This window comes from Cygnus atratus, chromosome 3 (assembly GCF_013377495.2).
Source record: "Cygnus atratus isolate AKBS03 ecotype Queensland, Australia chromosome 3, CAtr_DNAZoo_HiC_assembly, whole genome shotgun sequence".
NCBI lineage: Eukaryota > Metazoa > Chordata > Aves > Anseriformes > Anatidae > Cygnus > Cygnus atratus.
Window position 1 is genome coordinate 3,430,553 of NC_066364.1, and position 15,015 is coordinate 3,445,567.

The window sequence follows — 15,015 nt, forward strand, 5'->3', positions numbered from 1 at the left end:
CTGAAAGCCTCGAGGGTGCTGAGACCCAGCATCCCTTCCCTCCCCACTGCAAAAACCACGTCGTGGCATTACCCGCAGAGGTCATGCAGTGGTTTTGGGGGGGGGGGGGTCCTTGCAACGGCTGAAGGACGATAAATGGCAACCCAGCAGGTCTGCTCCACAAAATGCATTGAAAACACGTCCTACGGGAAGCCTCAGGAATGTGTAGAAACAAATCTTGCTTCTTATACATCATTTATCTCCTAAGGCAGACACATTTCAGTCTCCCTACTGAACGTGCTGAGGCAGAATGAGAAAGTAATTTCCTCAGAGTCACCCGCAAGTCCCTGTCCAGGTCTTCATTCGTTAGAGCACGTCGCATCCTCGGTGACACGACTCAGTAGGTTCGTAGAGCGTTGGGGCTCTCTGGAACAGAACACATTTAATCTGAAAAGACCTTTATTAGTATTTTTCTTCTCATCACAAAAAGAAGAGATCACTGCAAAGCCAGTTTGTTCAGCCGTTTCCCAAAATTTAGTGGTTTGCCTAGTGGAAACAACCCATTCACAGCCACTGCAGCTGATTTTAATGACAGCTGTTAATAGCCTGTGGGTTTTGCTGGGTTTTGTGTCCGGGTTCTCTCCGGGTTTCTCGCCTTCCTCAGTGCTGTTTTCATTGGCCAGGTTGTCTGGGAAATGCAGCTTGCCCCCCCTCCCTGATGGATCGTGCCGATATCCAAAATAGAGCAAGGAATCCTCGGGGGGAAGAGAGGAGCCAGTTCTGACACAGAGGCGCAATTAAAAAAAGAAAGTCCATTAAAAACCATTTGCAAAACCAGGCTGCTCCGGCATCCTGGGGGTGTAAGACTCGAAACCACCAGTCCCATGGATGGTGTGGACGTGGTGTGAGCCGGGGGTCTCTCACAGAGAAGTTCTGCCACTGCTCCCAGCCCCATGGAGCATCTGCCATGGGTCGGACCAGTGCTTCGTCCGTCCTTGGATCGCGTCTCCAGGAGCGGCTGCGTGGCAAACAGGCAAGTAGGGGTCATCCCACCCCTGTGCGCATCCCCCCGAGGGTGGGGAGAAGCCCAGCAGGCTTTTCTCTACCTTCTTCCTCTTCCCCATCCCCTCTTCATGTGGTGCCCCCTGCCCTGTTTCCATTCCCTGAGATCTGTGGGGTAGAGAGAAGATGGGAGCAGTCCCGAGAGGCTGATGAGACCGAGCCCCGAGGGATGGTTTGCAGGGATGCTGATCCCTTGGTTTGCAGCAAAAAGAGAGGAGAAGTGCATGCCAGGTGTGCATGTCCTGGTTCTTCCATCCTCCTCTGCCCACCTGAGGGGGAGGTGTGTGCATGGGGAAAGCTGGTCGGAGCTGGGCGCTGCTGGGTTGGGTAGGGGAAGGGCTCTGTGCCCAGCAGCCATCTCCGACACGGCTTTCCGAGCAGCTCAGGTGGGGAGCTGGGGATGTGCACCCTTCCCTCTGTCCCTTTGCCTCATCTGAGGGTGGCAGGAGGGTGTTGGGACCTGATCCAAGGGGCTGATGGATCCTGCAAAATCCTCTCCCTAGGAAAAGGCAGTTCCCTTTCTGAAGGGCACTCGTCTCAACTCTTCCCCTTGTCCCCAGAGGAATAACCCCCAGGAAGGGCCTTTCCAGGGGCAGAAACATGGCTGACCAAACGTAGAGGTGTGGAGGGACACCCCATCCATCTGCTCACATCCCCACAGCTGTGAGGGCCAGGCCGACATGATGTGCCCACAAAACTCTTTAAAGCAGAGCACTGCAGATTTTGGCCAAGCGAGCACAGCCTGTGCCCACTTCCACAGGGCTTAGAGCTCACCTCGGTGTGGTTTGTGGAGTGGATCTCCCTTTCCTGTGCTCCATCTTGCCCATAGCTCATTAACAAGTTTGGCCCGTGCTTGCTTTGAGCAGTGGATAGATTTGGGTTGAAATGCCAACAGAAATTGCTTACTGAGTGATGCAGCTTTGTGACAAAGCCTCTCACACCCAGAGGACCCCAGAGACACTCCTGGCACCCCGAGAGATGTGCACGCTTCTCCTGGCCCCGTCCTCCCACTTCTGCTCTCCAGCACATCCCACCCTGCTCCTCCCCACCCTGCTGCAGGACCGCCGGTCCTGCAGAGCCATCCCCAGCAGACATCGCTGCAACGCCAGGGCACAGCTCGTGGAGCAGCATCTTCGGAGGAGGTGGGGCAGGCAGTCTGTCCTCCTGACCCAGCAGCCTGCTCCGACACCCCTGGCTCCGTGTCCTGGCCCGCAGCCTCTTGCAGCTCAGCCAAGCATCTGCCAAGCTCCAGCGGGGCGCGATGCTCAATGTAAGCAGCGATTTTTCCTCCAGACAGATGTTTTGATTAGCGGATGACCACTTTGGCAGCCTGCAGCTGTGTTCTACTTCTACCGAGAGCAAGAAGCTTTTATTATCTCTTTTTTTTTTTTTTTTTTTTTTTTCTTCCCTGTCAAGAAACTTTTTTTGCATCTGCTTAAGCTCAGGCGCATGGAAATCTGTGCAGTCACACACCACCCCCAGCCTCACACAGCCTTCTCCCACAGGATCTCAGCTTCTCAGACAGACCCAAAATAGCCAGGTTTTCTGCTGGGTTTATTTGCCCAGGCTGGATTCACCTGCTGCAGTTGGAAAGCATGGCAGACTTAAACTGCAGTGGAAACAACAAGCTGGCTAGGCTTTGATTGCAGCAAGAAGAGATCCCCAAATAAGCCACTGGGCTCCAATCTCATTTCTGCAGTGCCTACCCCTCACCAAGGCCTAATCACAGGAGCACAGAGCTCCTCTGGATTTGTCCACCCGCTGCCCTGGGTGCTGGCTGGTGGAGGACAACCACTGCAGAGAGCAGTTTGGCCACAGCAGCTGTGCTCGAGGCTGGGAGAGGCAGCAGCACGATGCCAGCCTGGGCCAGCATTGACTGGAGAGCCTGATGCTCCCGGGGGATGCTGTTCTTCGTGCTTGAAACAGGCCCTAACGCAAGCGAAAATGCAGCCTGCTATCTTTATCCAACAAGGACCACGGTCTGGATGGGGTGTGAGCATTGCCAATAGGAAATTTTTACCTGCTCTAGGGAACCTGATTTGGCAGGGGAGTTGGACCCGATGATCTCTTGAGGTCCCTTCCAACCCCTGCAATTCTGTGAAATTTCGAATTCTTCAGCAATTTTCTAAGGATGCAACACGTAAGACAGCCATCTGCTTCACCCCCCAGCAAAGGCCATGATGCCTCTGGCTCCATGCTGGGGATGTTTAAGGAAAGGTTGGATGTGGTGCTTAGGGACATGATTCAGTGAGTGACATTGGTGGTAGGGTGATGGTTGGACCAGATGATCTCGGGGAGCTTTTCCAACCCTAATGATTCTTTGATTCTCTCCAGCTCTTTATAGGGACTTCATTCATTGCTCTAATGCCTCCACGCACAGCCTGGTCACTCCTTGTGAGCAGAAGTTTTTGGCCATAAGAGTCTCCGTGCTGCCAGCAGGACACCCACACTATGCATTGCAGCAGGTCTCCCTGCCCTCCTGCTTGCAGGAAGGGTTGTCCAACAAGACTTTACCTGCTGTGTCCTTCTAGAGGACAGTGGCCACACTCTCCACCTTCTGCCTGAGACAGATCTTCTGCAGGGCTGATGCTGTTTATAGCACAGCACATTTCTTGTCGTTCATATCTGCCTTCTAACCACCTCCTAGCAACGAAGCCACTAATCATCCACAGACTTAAAAATGAAATTAAAAAGAACTCGGCCAAAACCCAGAAAAACTGGAAAACAGCCGAAAATGCTTAGGTAGGGATGTCTTCTTCACTGCTGATCTAATCAAGTTCTTCAGTAATTCTCTGGTTCTGTCTTGCAACACAACCCAAGGGTGCCTGGCTCGGAAATGTAATGAAATTTTTTGTTGAGGGAGAAGAAAGCTTCTGGAGAATTTAATGCATCTGGGATGTGCCTAGACCTGGGGGAAATATTTCAACTGAACATTTTTGCTCCTTGCTGATGCGAAATTGCAAATCTGGTGTAATTATGTTATTGTATCCAAAGTGAGTTGATTTCAGTAGTTCTTTCTGGTAAAGGGACGACACACAAGAAAAATCTTGAGCATTTAAAACCATAACTGTATGCACTTTCAGAATATATATATATATTTTATGCTGTTTCTATTAAAGTGTTTTTTCTTAAGAAAGATATTCTTAAGTTTTAAAACGAGGTGAAATATCTAATCTTGGTCAATTATGAAAACCCTGCTGGACCCACTCTAGCATTTGAATGGAAAAGGGGTGATTTTGTGCTTTCCCTGGTCTTGGGGGGTTTTTGGAGCTGCCCTCACAGCGAAACACTATTGGCTTACTCAAGCCTTAAGCTATTTTTCCATGGCACAGTTTCATGGGGGTGAGGCAAATGATGAGCCAAAACTTCTGCTTTTCTGCTAGATTTTCTGCTAGATTCTGTCGTGTTTTTCCCCTGCGCCCGCCCATGCGATCCCAAGGCCGTTCATCTGTGTCATTCACATCCCTGGTGCAGAAGGCATTGCTGCCTTCACATCAGCAGCAATTTTGAGCTCTCTTGCTTGGGTTGCGAAAAGCAGCCAACCGCAGTCGACAGCATGCTCGTGACGAAGGGTTGCTTACTGTAAAGAGGAGATGGGGAAAAAAGTTCATGCTTGCAGCGCCTGGCTTAGCACAGGTACCTCCATCCTGCTCTCTGATCTGCTACAACATAAAGCACAAGTGCGTCCAACAGCACCAATCTGACACCATCCCCTTTGCTTTAGCTCCCCCAAGCACTCAGAATGTGCCAAGCATTGAGACAAGGCAGGTCTCCTAATGCTGTGGTCAGCAAAGACTCGTGTCCACCCCTGCTGGGCCTGGGCCTCATAGGGGTTGCAGGCACAGCTAGTTGGTTTGCTCCTCTGGGGCAACTTCTCTGACCCCTTTCAGAGACGGGTGAACGATAAAATTTATATCCTTGTCCAAATATCAATAGAAATATTGCTTGAGCAGGCCATGTGGTGGGATCTTCAGAAGACTCCCCCGTTAGACCATTGCTGCAGGAACATCTTTACTTGCATCCAGCTCTCACTAACCAAAATGTCACCTCTGAAGACAACCAAAACTACCTTTGGTTCTCCAGAGCACACAGCATTTTTTGGAGGTCCTATACAAGTAACCCATGCGTCTGTGACCTGCATGTGTGTCCCACACACGTTCGGAGCTATATGTTACACAGAGATCACCGTCCTCATGTCTGCTGACCTTCTCAGCCAAAGATCTTTAGAATCTCTCAGAAAAACTTCTGCAGAAAATATTTTTACCCAAAACTTATTGACATCCAAACCAGACTCTTTTTTGCTAAAACTTTTCAAACATCCGGAAATTTTTGTGTTGCCTTAACTATCTTTGTTCCTTTATGATTTCTAGTTGCCGCCAAAATATTTTTTAAAATATATTTTCTTGGTTTTGAACTTGAGTAAACTTGAGAAAATGAGTTAAAAAGGAATGAACACATGGAGAATATTTTGGTTAAATAATATTGATGTGATGAGCAAAATCACATTTTCTTATCTGTACTCACAGATTATATTAGAAAGAAGGGTTTCCCCACTTTCAGTTATTAAAAATAAATATTTTTAGATGGGCAAAGTAGTAAACAGATGAAAGGATATTTTTATGCTTTTCTGAGTTACCGTTTTCTTACCGGTGTTCTTTTCCACTGTGGGGAAAAAATAAACTGTGAGACCTATCGGTTAGTTTTCTCAAATCTATTTTTGTGATGCTGATTTAAAAACCAATAATCTAAAGCAGAAACACTGTGAACAATGCGTGTTCATCTCAGCCATCTTTTTTGAAAAAAAATATATATTTTTTTTAAATAAAACTTTGCCAGCAGTGGATTGGGAGCTTACCAGCAGCATGCTGCACCGTTCAGCATTTGTCTGCAGCATTATTTTAGGGTTTTGTCTAAGACCTGCTGGCATGATGGACGGTTGTGTTGGCTGCTGAAGGCGTGGAGAGCATGAATGTTGGATTTCGTAGGGATCATAAATACCCAGAGCAGTGCTAAAGTCTGTGTGCCACGGAGGCAAAGGCGTGGGTGGGAGCAGGTGACCTTTGCAGGAGTGTTCTTGCTGGTTCCATTTCCCACCTGAGCTGGGACATGTTGTTTGCTTCTCTTTGTTGCCTTGCACTGACATGTCCGGGGTCGCTTTGCAGTTTTATGTGTGGAGAGAGGTCAGTTTATGTGAGCATGCAGAGGGGTGTTTGCGGAGAAGTGTTTCCAGTCTCGGTGTGGTGGGATGACGAGGTGTCCCTAGGGTGCGAGGCTCCCTTGGACGCAGGAACACCGTGTGGAGATCTGGAGGTCAGAGCATGGTCCCTGCACCCCTCCAACCCTGTCAGAGGAGCTGGGGTGGCCACAAGCCCCTTCAACACCTGGTTGGACTTGCTGTAGTTGATGTTTCTCCATGCCCCACCAGAGTCAACCCTGAGAGTGACTCAAGACCCCAAAATGTGTAGTCACCATTCTGTAGACGGTCCATCCTCTTATAAAATAATCGGGTCAACATGACTGGCATTTGAAGCATATTGCAGACTTATGCTATATCTCACGTCCCCTAAGTCTGTAGAAAAAATGCCAGTTGCTATGTCTGCATTTCCCATTCAGGACCAGAGTATCCCAAGGACCCTGAGATGCTCCAGAGAAATAGTAACAAGGACCACAGATATGTGTCCAATCATAGAATGTCCTGAATTGAAAGGGACCCCCAAGGACCACGAACCATTGCATGACAACCAGGTCTTCTAAGCAGAGCGAGGTCTGGTTACAACCACGAGGAGAGGCTGCTGAAGTTCAGTATCTTGCTGCAGGAAATGCTGTGGCTAATTCAGTGGGCTAAACCTCCCCTCCAACCGCACCGAGTCCGTGCCCACAGCAATGCTGAGGCCTGTGTACAGGTGGATGGGCCATATGAAAACTCGGGTCTGAGAAAAACTTAGAGAAGTATGGATGCTGAAAAGCTTTTGATTAGAGAAAAGATTGTATATGGGGCTATCCTGAAATATTTCACTAATTCCTTCCATTTTGCTCACCTCATCTGAGGCAGAAGGGAGGAGGCAGTTTGAAAAAATAACACCTTAAAATATTGGGATGTCTCTGTTAGAAACCTTCTCATTTTAGAGGTCCCAGTTTCTGAAATAAAAGAAACATGCTAGAAAGAAGAAAAAAGGAAAAAATAAATAAAAAAGTTGCTTTTACCAGAATATTTTTTTCTTTCATATCTGGTTTGCCAGAAGTCTTTTTGAACACATCTGTTGGATTTTATCATGATGTTTGGGGGAATTGACTATCCACATTATTCCCAGGACCTCCAGTCCTCCATATTCATTGCAGACCATGAGGTATTTTAGAAAGAACGGGAGCCAAATTGTCTTTGATCAGATGAAAGTATTCACGGTTTGGGATTTTTTTTTTTATTTTTATTTTTTTGACATTTAGTCCGTGTCTTTCTATGCCTTTTGTTCAAAGCTGAGGCTGGGGCAGACTTTGGTGCTGGACAATGTAGATACCTTACATACCCATGGCAATAGCTTTTCAGTAATGCTGGCTTCAACTGCTCCCTACATTTTCAGGGGGCTGAGAAAGCTGAGGTTGCTGTGGTTTGGCTATTTTGGCCACCCAGACTCAGTATTATACCGGGATTATTGACCAGACCTGAAATTACATTTCAGGGCTGCAAATTAAGCCAGCCCTCAAGAATGAGTATAGAAACCCTAGTGTGGACCAGAGGATAGCCCATGGAAAGGGTTTGATTCACTTTTGTTGAGTGCTCCTTATGGTGCCTGGGATGTGTTTTTTCCAACCTACATGTATCTGGAAAACATAATCCAAGAGGTACAGGAGGCCCACAACTTGTGAGACCCCAGGGCATCTCAAATAGTACTGGGGCATTGCACGTGGGCAACTAAATCAATGCCTAGGCCCACACATAATAGGCAGGATGGAAGCAAGCTACACCATGTTAAATTCCCCAAACATCTTGCAGTCCTCTGAAGCATCTCGTCAGGTGCCACTACTTCATGGACAACCTGAGAGTATACATGAGCTGCCTAAGCCCAAGGATGGAGGGGACAAGTACCATGCAGACAGCCACCACATCTGTGTGCTGCACGGGAGGTACATAACCTACAGAAAGCACTGAGCAGCATGGCCACGGCTTGATCTTGTTGTGTGGACTGTGTGGCACTCAACAAGCCCTGGTACATCTGAACAGCTCAGCACAGCGATATTGTCGAAGATCTCCAGCATCACCTTCTGCAGAGCGTTCACGGAGCATTACCTGGCTGTGGAGCAAGTCTGCTCAACACCAGTTGGGGGTCTGTGTCTTGAAGAAGAGACTCAGCTAGAGAAGTCATTTGTGCTTTTTTTTTTTTTTTTTTTTTTAGTGGTGACTTACAGTGTCTCTCTGAAACTCATCTGCAAAGTGTGAAGGACCAGGCTTGTGTGGGAACAGAAATTATGAGGTTTACAAGATCTGGGGTAGTAGGAGGTCTCTAGATGGGATGTTATTAGACTCACCCCTCCACTGTCCCATTTTTCTCTACATTTTCATCTTCTCCAGTTTGTTCTTCATGAATTAGATGATTGTTTTCTCCCTTGCTGTCTGCATCTTTCCCCAAGAACAATTTAATTATAAAATAATTATTGGTCTTTCTTCCAGGATGGGCTTACTTGGGAGCAAAAACCAGCTGATGTCCAATGAGAAATGCACTTCTGGAAGCAATCCAAAACACAAGAGTAAACCTCCTCCTGCCCCACCCAAGGTAAGTCTGCAGTTTTGTGTCCTTTTGGGGTCCTCAAGGATGCCATTTTCTTTCTAGAGATCTGTTGTGGCCATGAATTATCTGAGTGGGTTTGTGATGATGGTGCTCTGAAAAGCTGTGTGTGATGGTTATTATTATTATTCGCTTGGGCTGGTGTGGTGGTTTTACCCAGCTGGGCAGCTGACCTCTGCCACAACCACTCTCTCACTCTCCCTCCTCAAAGGGAAAGGGGTAGAAAATACGATGAAAAGGACTCAAGGGTTGAGATTAGGACGGGGAGATCACGTAGCAATTATTGTGATGGGCAAAACTCAGCATAAGGAGATTACTGTAATTTATTGTCTATTACGAACAGACTAGGGCACTGAGAAACTGAAAGCAAACTAAAAACACCTTCCCTCCAAAACCACCTTCTTCTCCCTCCTCCCCCCAAGCAGCACAGGGGAACAGGGGAATGGGGGCTGCAGTCAGCCTGTAGCACTTCATCCCCGCCGCTCCCTCTCGGTCACTCTCTGCCCCTGCTCCATGTGGGGTCCCTCCCACAGGATGCCATCTTTCCTGAACTGAGCCTGCGTGGGCTGCCCACAGGCAGCAGCTCTTCAAGAACTGCTCCCACATGGCTCCGTACCACGGGGTCCATCCCCCAGGAGCAAACTGCTCCAGCACGGGTCCCCCACGGGCGGCAGCTCCCCCCAGACCCCTGCTCCTGCGTGGGCTCCTCTCCACGGGCTGCAGCTCTGGCCCGTGGCCTGCTCCTGCGGGGGCTCTCCATGGGCCGCAGCCTCCTCCAGGCCACATCCACCTGCTCCACCGGGGGCTCCTCCACGCGCTGCAGCGTGGAGATCTGCTCCATGTGGGACCCATGGGCTGCAGGGGGACAGCCTGCTCCACCAGGGGCCTCTCCACAGGCTGCAGGGGAACTTGTGCTGCGTGCCTGGAGCACCTCCTGCCCTCCTGCTGCCCTGACCTGGGGCAGGGCTGCTTCTCGCTCCTCACTCTCCCAGCTACTGTTGTTCAGCAGTTTAATTTCCTTTATTAAATCTTCTCTACCAGAGGCACAAACAACATTGCTTGTTGGCTCGGCCTTGAGCAGCAGCAGGTCCCTTTGGAGCCAGCTGAAACTGGCCCTTACTGACGTGGGGCAGCTTCTGGATTCTTCTCACAGAGGCCACCCGTGCAGCCCCCAGCTACCAAAAACTTGTCACATAAACCCAATAAAGCTGGACTGGAGAGCAGGGCAGGGGTCAGGAAGAAAATGTTCATCAGCCACCACCCCGTGTGCCACTGTGATCCTCCTAGCTGGCCCCGTATCTCAGACAGGGCTGCTGCCTCCAGCACTCTGCAAACCAGGCTCGTGTAGCTGATCTGCAAATGGCACAAAGATGGGTCAGATTCAGGCTAAGATTCAAAGTTGCAAACCGCAATGGAAAGTTTACCATCAGGGCGGACAACAGGCTCAAAAAGAGGGTCTACAGCTAATCTGTGAGAATCAGAAATGCTGAGCACCTGCTTTGGATTCGTACAGCCTGTGCTTGCATGGACACAGACATTTAGGAGATCTCAAATAATAAACTCTGTATATAAACCTGGGAAATCAGGTAATCTAGCTGCTTGTTGCTGTACAGAGGACGTGAAAATATTTTCTCTTTCCCTGTCCTTGTCAGCACTGCATCCAGCAGCCAGCACAAGAGAAACTCTATGTGCAATGGGCATGTGAAAACCTGAAAGCCACCTCAGGTCTTGAGCTCTGAGAAGGGGGGGAAGAGGGGGAAGGATGTCTGTCATTGATTTTGATGACAGATGGTGGGTTTTTTTTTTACTCCTTTAGTTTCAGTTCTGAGTTCTCCCATCATGATGAAGTTCAGTTTTCACGACAGAAAATGTCACGTTGACCAAGAGGATGTTCTTTTCCTAAATTTCCTTCTTCCCAGTTCACTGGAGGGAAGCTGCTATCAGTGTAAATGCAGGATCATCAATCACCTTCTGACACTCATTTTTTTGCCACGAGCACTAAGCTCCCACATGTCAGGGAAAGTCCATATTTCTTTCAGTTAAATTAGAAAGGGCAGTGTCTGAGCAGCTCTCCCTCCCTACAGTGCTGCTAAGTGGGAGCCAAAGGGTAAGGCGGACAGGAAGCACTAAATATTTTTTAATTCAGTGTGTGTAGTTCACCCCTTCTGCACACATATAAATATCCCTGGCAGTGGTCACAGATCCACTTCAGTCACTAGGCACTGTACCTGGGACTGATCACAAGAGTTTGAGGATGGGTAGAGGCCAACAGAGCCCACTGGAGCATTTCCATACTTCTAAAGTCCCAGCCTCCAAAGCAAGGTGGTTGCACCCCAGCTGCTGATTAGGAGCGGTCTCTGGCCAAACTAACCCTAAACCATTCCCAGGGTCAGGGCCAAAAACAAACTAGGGACCAGGTCAATGTTTCAAATGTGGGGTTTAATTTGCTAGTTAAATCGCTGCCTCTTTTTCTGAACATATCCCTGAGGAAAGGGTGTTCTGTGAGCCATAGGACAACCATGGCAAAGAACACCCCAGGTTTTCTGCTTTGAATAATATTGCAACTGTTGTTTCTCACTTGGGCCATTCACATCTCATCCCTCAGTGATCCTATACGTGGCATCAGAGTTAGATAGACCAGGCTCAAAATGAGTGGGTAGCAGATTTACATTTTTATTCAGAGGGGAGCCAAGGTTTATTCAAGCTGACAGTGAAGCCAGCTATGAACACATCGCAGCAAAATGTGCTAAAACAATCACGACACATAGGGAGCCAGATGCAGGGCCTGCTGACTGACTGCAGTGGGCTCTGGATCAGACTCCCACTCATCTGTGAAGCTGAGAGCAGGCCTTCCAGCAAACACAGCAAAGCTAACAAATATCTTCTCTTCTTTTTCTGTTTCCATCAAAGGGCAGACAATTTATCAACATCCCTCATCTAAACCAAGCCTCTGTACAAGGTAAGATGCTTAGCTCAATTACTGCTTCTTTCGTCTTCCCGTGGGGTTTTGCAAGGTGGTGGTCCCCCGACAGCAGGTCTTGAGAACAAGCTGTCATGTCACAGGCGTGCGGTTTCTGTATTTTCAGCATTGCCAGGCAGGGAGTTTATCAGTAAGTTTCGGAACATTCGGTTTAAATCACTAAATATTTGTCGCTGCCAGTTTCCCCTACTCATCAAAGAAATTAAGAGAAATACACTCCTTCGTTGGCTGAGCAAAGCGAGATCTGAGGCATCAGCTGCATGAGATTTCTCTGTCTGCTGCCCCGTCTGCAGCATGAGAACTTGTGGATGCAATATCCAGCCAGCTGAATGTTTCAGAGGAAATAGCAGGCATCAGAGAGCCTAGGCAGACTACAAAGAGAACGAGAAGAAGGAAAAGTATAAAATAAGGATGCTCGGAGCCCCTGCCTGGAGACTGGTTATTGACTTCAACCGCCTCTGCAATTATCTGCAGATCACAGATGGCGTTTGGTAGATGATTGCCTTTTAGCAGGAAGCCTTCTGCTACCTCTGCCTGGCCTCTGACAGCAGTTGTAGCTATTTGTGTCAAAGAAGTTTTGCAGATTAAAGACAGAGAGAGAGGATCAGAGAGGGCAAAAAATAGAGGAAGCTTGGAAGAAAGCAGCTGGCAACATGTAAATGTTTCTCATGTGGGTGAGAGAGAAGGAGAAAGGGAGATGGGGCATGAGCAAAGGAAAAAGTGGGGTGGCAAATAGGTAGGATGGGTGGAACAGCAGACCTGGCCTTCGTGGTCTTGTGGACACCTCTGCTTTGGGGTGGCCAGAGGAACTACTGGAATGTCAGAATGTTTTCTTCAAATCTGATGGTTCTCACAGAGATCAGAACGGGAACACTAAAATGTTTTGTTTTGAGACACTTCAGTGTTATTCAGCCTTACGCCTGCGCTGATACAGGCGTTGTGCGAGGCTTAGCTCTTCATCCACGTGAATCTGTGTGCTTCTCTGTGCAAGGACCACTTTTCCAGAAACCATGCTTTCTTTGGCAAAATATTTTTCGTGGCACGTTTCCAAGTGAGTTTGTTCTCATACCTCCACAACTGAGCAGACATCACCAGTTTTTCATGATATATATATATTTTTTTGTCAGTGTTTTCACTCTGGCTGGAAACACAGCAGAAGCTGTCTTTGGAGGCGTCTTTTACTTCTGCTTCATGCCAGAAGGCAGAAGTGGAAAGATGATAAATGCATTAAGTACTATGCTAGCCGTTTGCAGATCTCAAAAATATCGTGGTCTGTTGCGTTTGGTTCCAGTTTTGGAGGAATACTCACACTGATGGTTTGGGAACTTCTCGTTTTTCTCAGCCAGTGCCTAAGCTTCTAGAAATGATGCTATGTCTGCCTCTGTTCTGTGTAGCAACATGGGCTGATAGGAACCATGCGAGGCATTTGAGATATTCTGGTGAAAGAGGATAAACCAAGCGAAGTGATAAAAGAAGCACAAAATGCAGACTATTCAATCATAAAAAAAGCAAAGAGCTGAATTATATCTTATGGGAGCACTTCCAGTTCAAGGCAAAATTATTGACTACATATGTCTGAGACGTAATATTAATTCAAAAACCTTTCCTTTCCTTTCCTTTCCTTTCCTTTCCTTTCCTTTCCTTTCCTTTCCTTTCCTTTCCTTTCCTTTCCTTTCCTTTCCTTTCCTTTCCTTTCCTTTCCTTTCCTTTCCTTTCCTTTCCTTTCCTTTCCTTCCCTTCCCTTCCCTTCCCTTCCCTTCCCTTCCCTTCCCTTCCCTTCCCTTCCCTTCCCTTCCCTTCCCTTCCCTTCCCTTCCCTTCCCTTCCCTTCCCTTCCCTTCCCTTTTCCCTTCTTTTTGATTTTTTGCACTCCTTTCATTATGACTTTTTTTTTTCCCCTTCTGGTCTTGGTGTTACGCAACTTGTATCACAGTTTGAAGCTTTCACGCTGCTGTCTCAGAAATAATTTATTTAGTTATTGTTAACAAAAGCCTAATTCCTCCTGTCATTACTTGGCTTAATGGAAGTAGCACGAAGACAGCCGAGAAGTACATAACTCTCTGGCGAACCGTGGTGTTGGCAGCATCGCCAATCCACCCTTCGCTTGTGAGTTATTCCACCGTGCGAGTCTCTCATTCATTTTACCACGGGTCCCTAAGCACTTGTGATGCCTTTAAGGTCAGTGGTGGATCCTCCCTCCACTCTGTGGGGTCAAAACTTACCTTTAATTCAGCAAAAAGCCCAGCCAAGTCCTTGCCCCAAGCACAACAGCTCCATTACCACAGCTGCTGCTACTACCTTGCATTAGATAGATGAGAGGTAGCAGATAGGTGAAATAACCCCTGTGCACAGCTGGATTTAAGTACTACTGATGGAGACAGCTGCTTGTTTGGGGTGCTTGTCCTCAGGCATTATAATAACCTGCAAGTGCACAGAGGATCAGCCCTGATGTGAAGGCATTTCTTCCAATTGAGGAACTGCAACCTCCTTGCTCGCTTTGACTAACCATGGTGTGAACAGGTCAGATTTTCAGAGGGTGGGAGCTAAGCGTGCTCTGGAAATGGAAGTCTCTTCAGGCATCTCGAGATTAGCATCAAAGCTCTAAGTCGTTTTTATTGTTGTTCCCTGAATGTGGATTTGAGTTTGAAAGGGAGGCTGTCGGGAACGTGATTGTGCATTTAGGTGGAACAAGGAAGAGATGCTTCTGCTGAAAAGGCTGACTTTTCAATGAGAAATGAGAATTTCTCATTAAAAATAGGCATTGCAAATCGAAAGCAAGAGAGGGAAGGAAGATGAGAGTGAATTACCCCACATGTTCACATTTCCTGATAAAAAAAAGTTATGAGTTTCAATCATAAGATACAATCTTATGTGGAAAACAGAAATTATCTGAAAAAAAAATAATGATAATAATTCACTGTGTCAAAACACAAGGCACATGGATGCACAAGGCAGGAACGTATCTGGCAGAAATCACGCTTTCATTTCAAGCCTGCATGTCTCAGGAGGCATCTCCATCAGACCTGGACCTGCTGACCTGCTGGGCGATGCAATATCCCCATCCCACAGGCTTCTGCATCCCCACCAACAGGACTTAACGGCACTGCCCTCGGTGTGCCACCAGCAGCCGTGTGTTTGGAAGGCTCGCTTTCCTGGCACACATTTCTCCTGGTGAACCAGCCCTTGCCTTGCTGAAACGTGAAGCTGGACCCGT

At 47.9% G+C, this 15,015-nt stretch overlaps 1 protein-coding gene across 1 annotated transcript in view; it reads left to right on the top strand.

The window, feature by feature from the left end:
* Positions 1-932: 932 nt before the first annotated feature.
* The window catches only part of BLK (BLK proto-oncogene, Src family tyrosine kinase), a 33,105-nt gene continuing 19,022 nt past the window's right edge, over positions 933-15,015 (top strand). The window contains exons 1-3 of the mRNA XM_035563589.2: positions 933-1,012; positions 8,708-8,810; positions 11,733-11,781. Of these exons, the coding sequence (XP_035419482.1) occupies positions 933-1,012; positions 8,708-8,810; positions 11,733-11,781 (232 nt within the window). The remainder of the gene's footprint in view (positions 1,013-8,707; positions 8,811-11,732; positions 11,782-15,015) is intronic.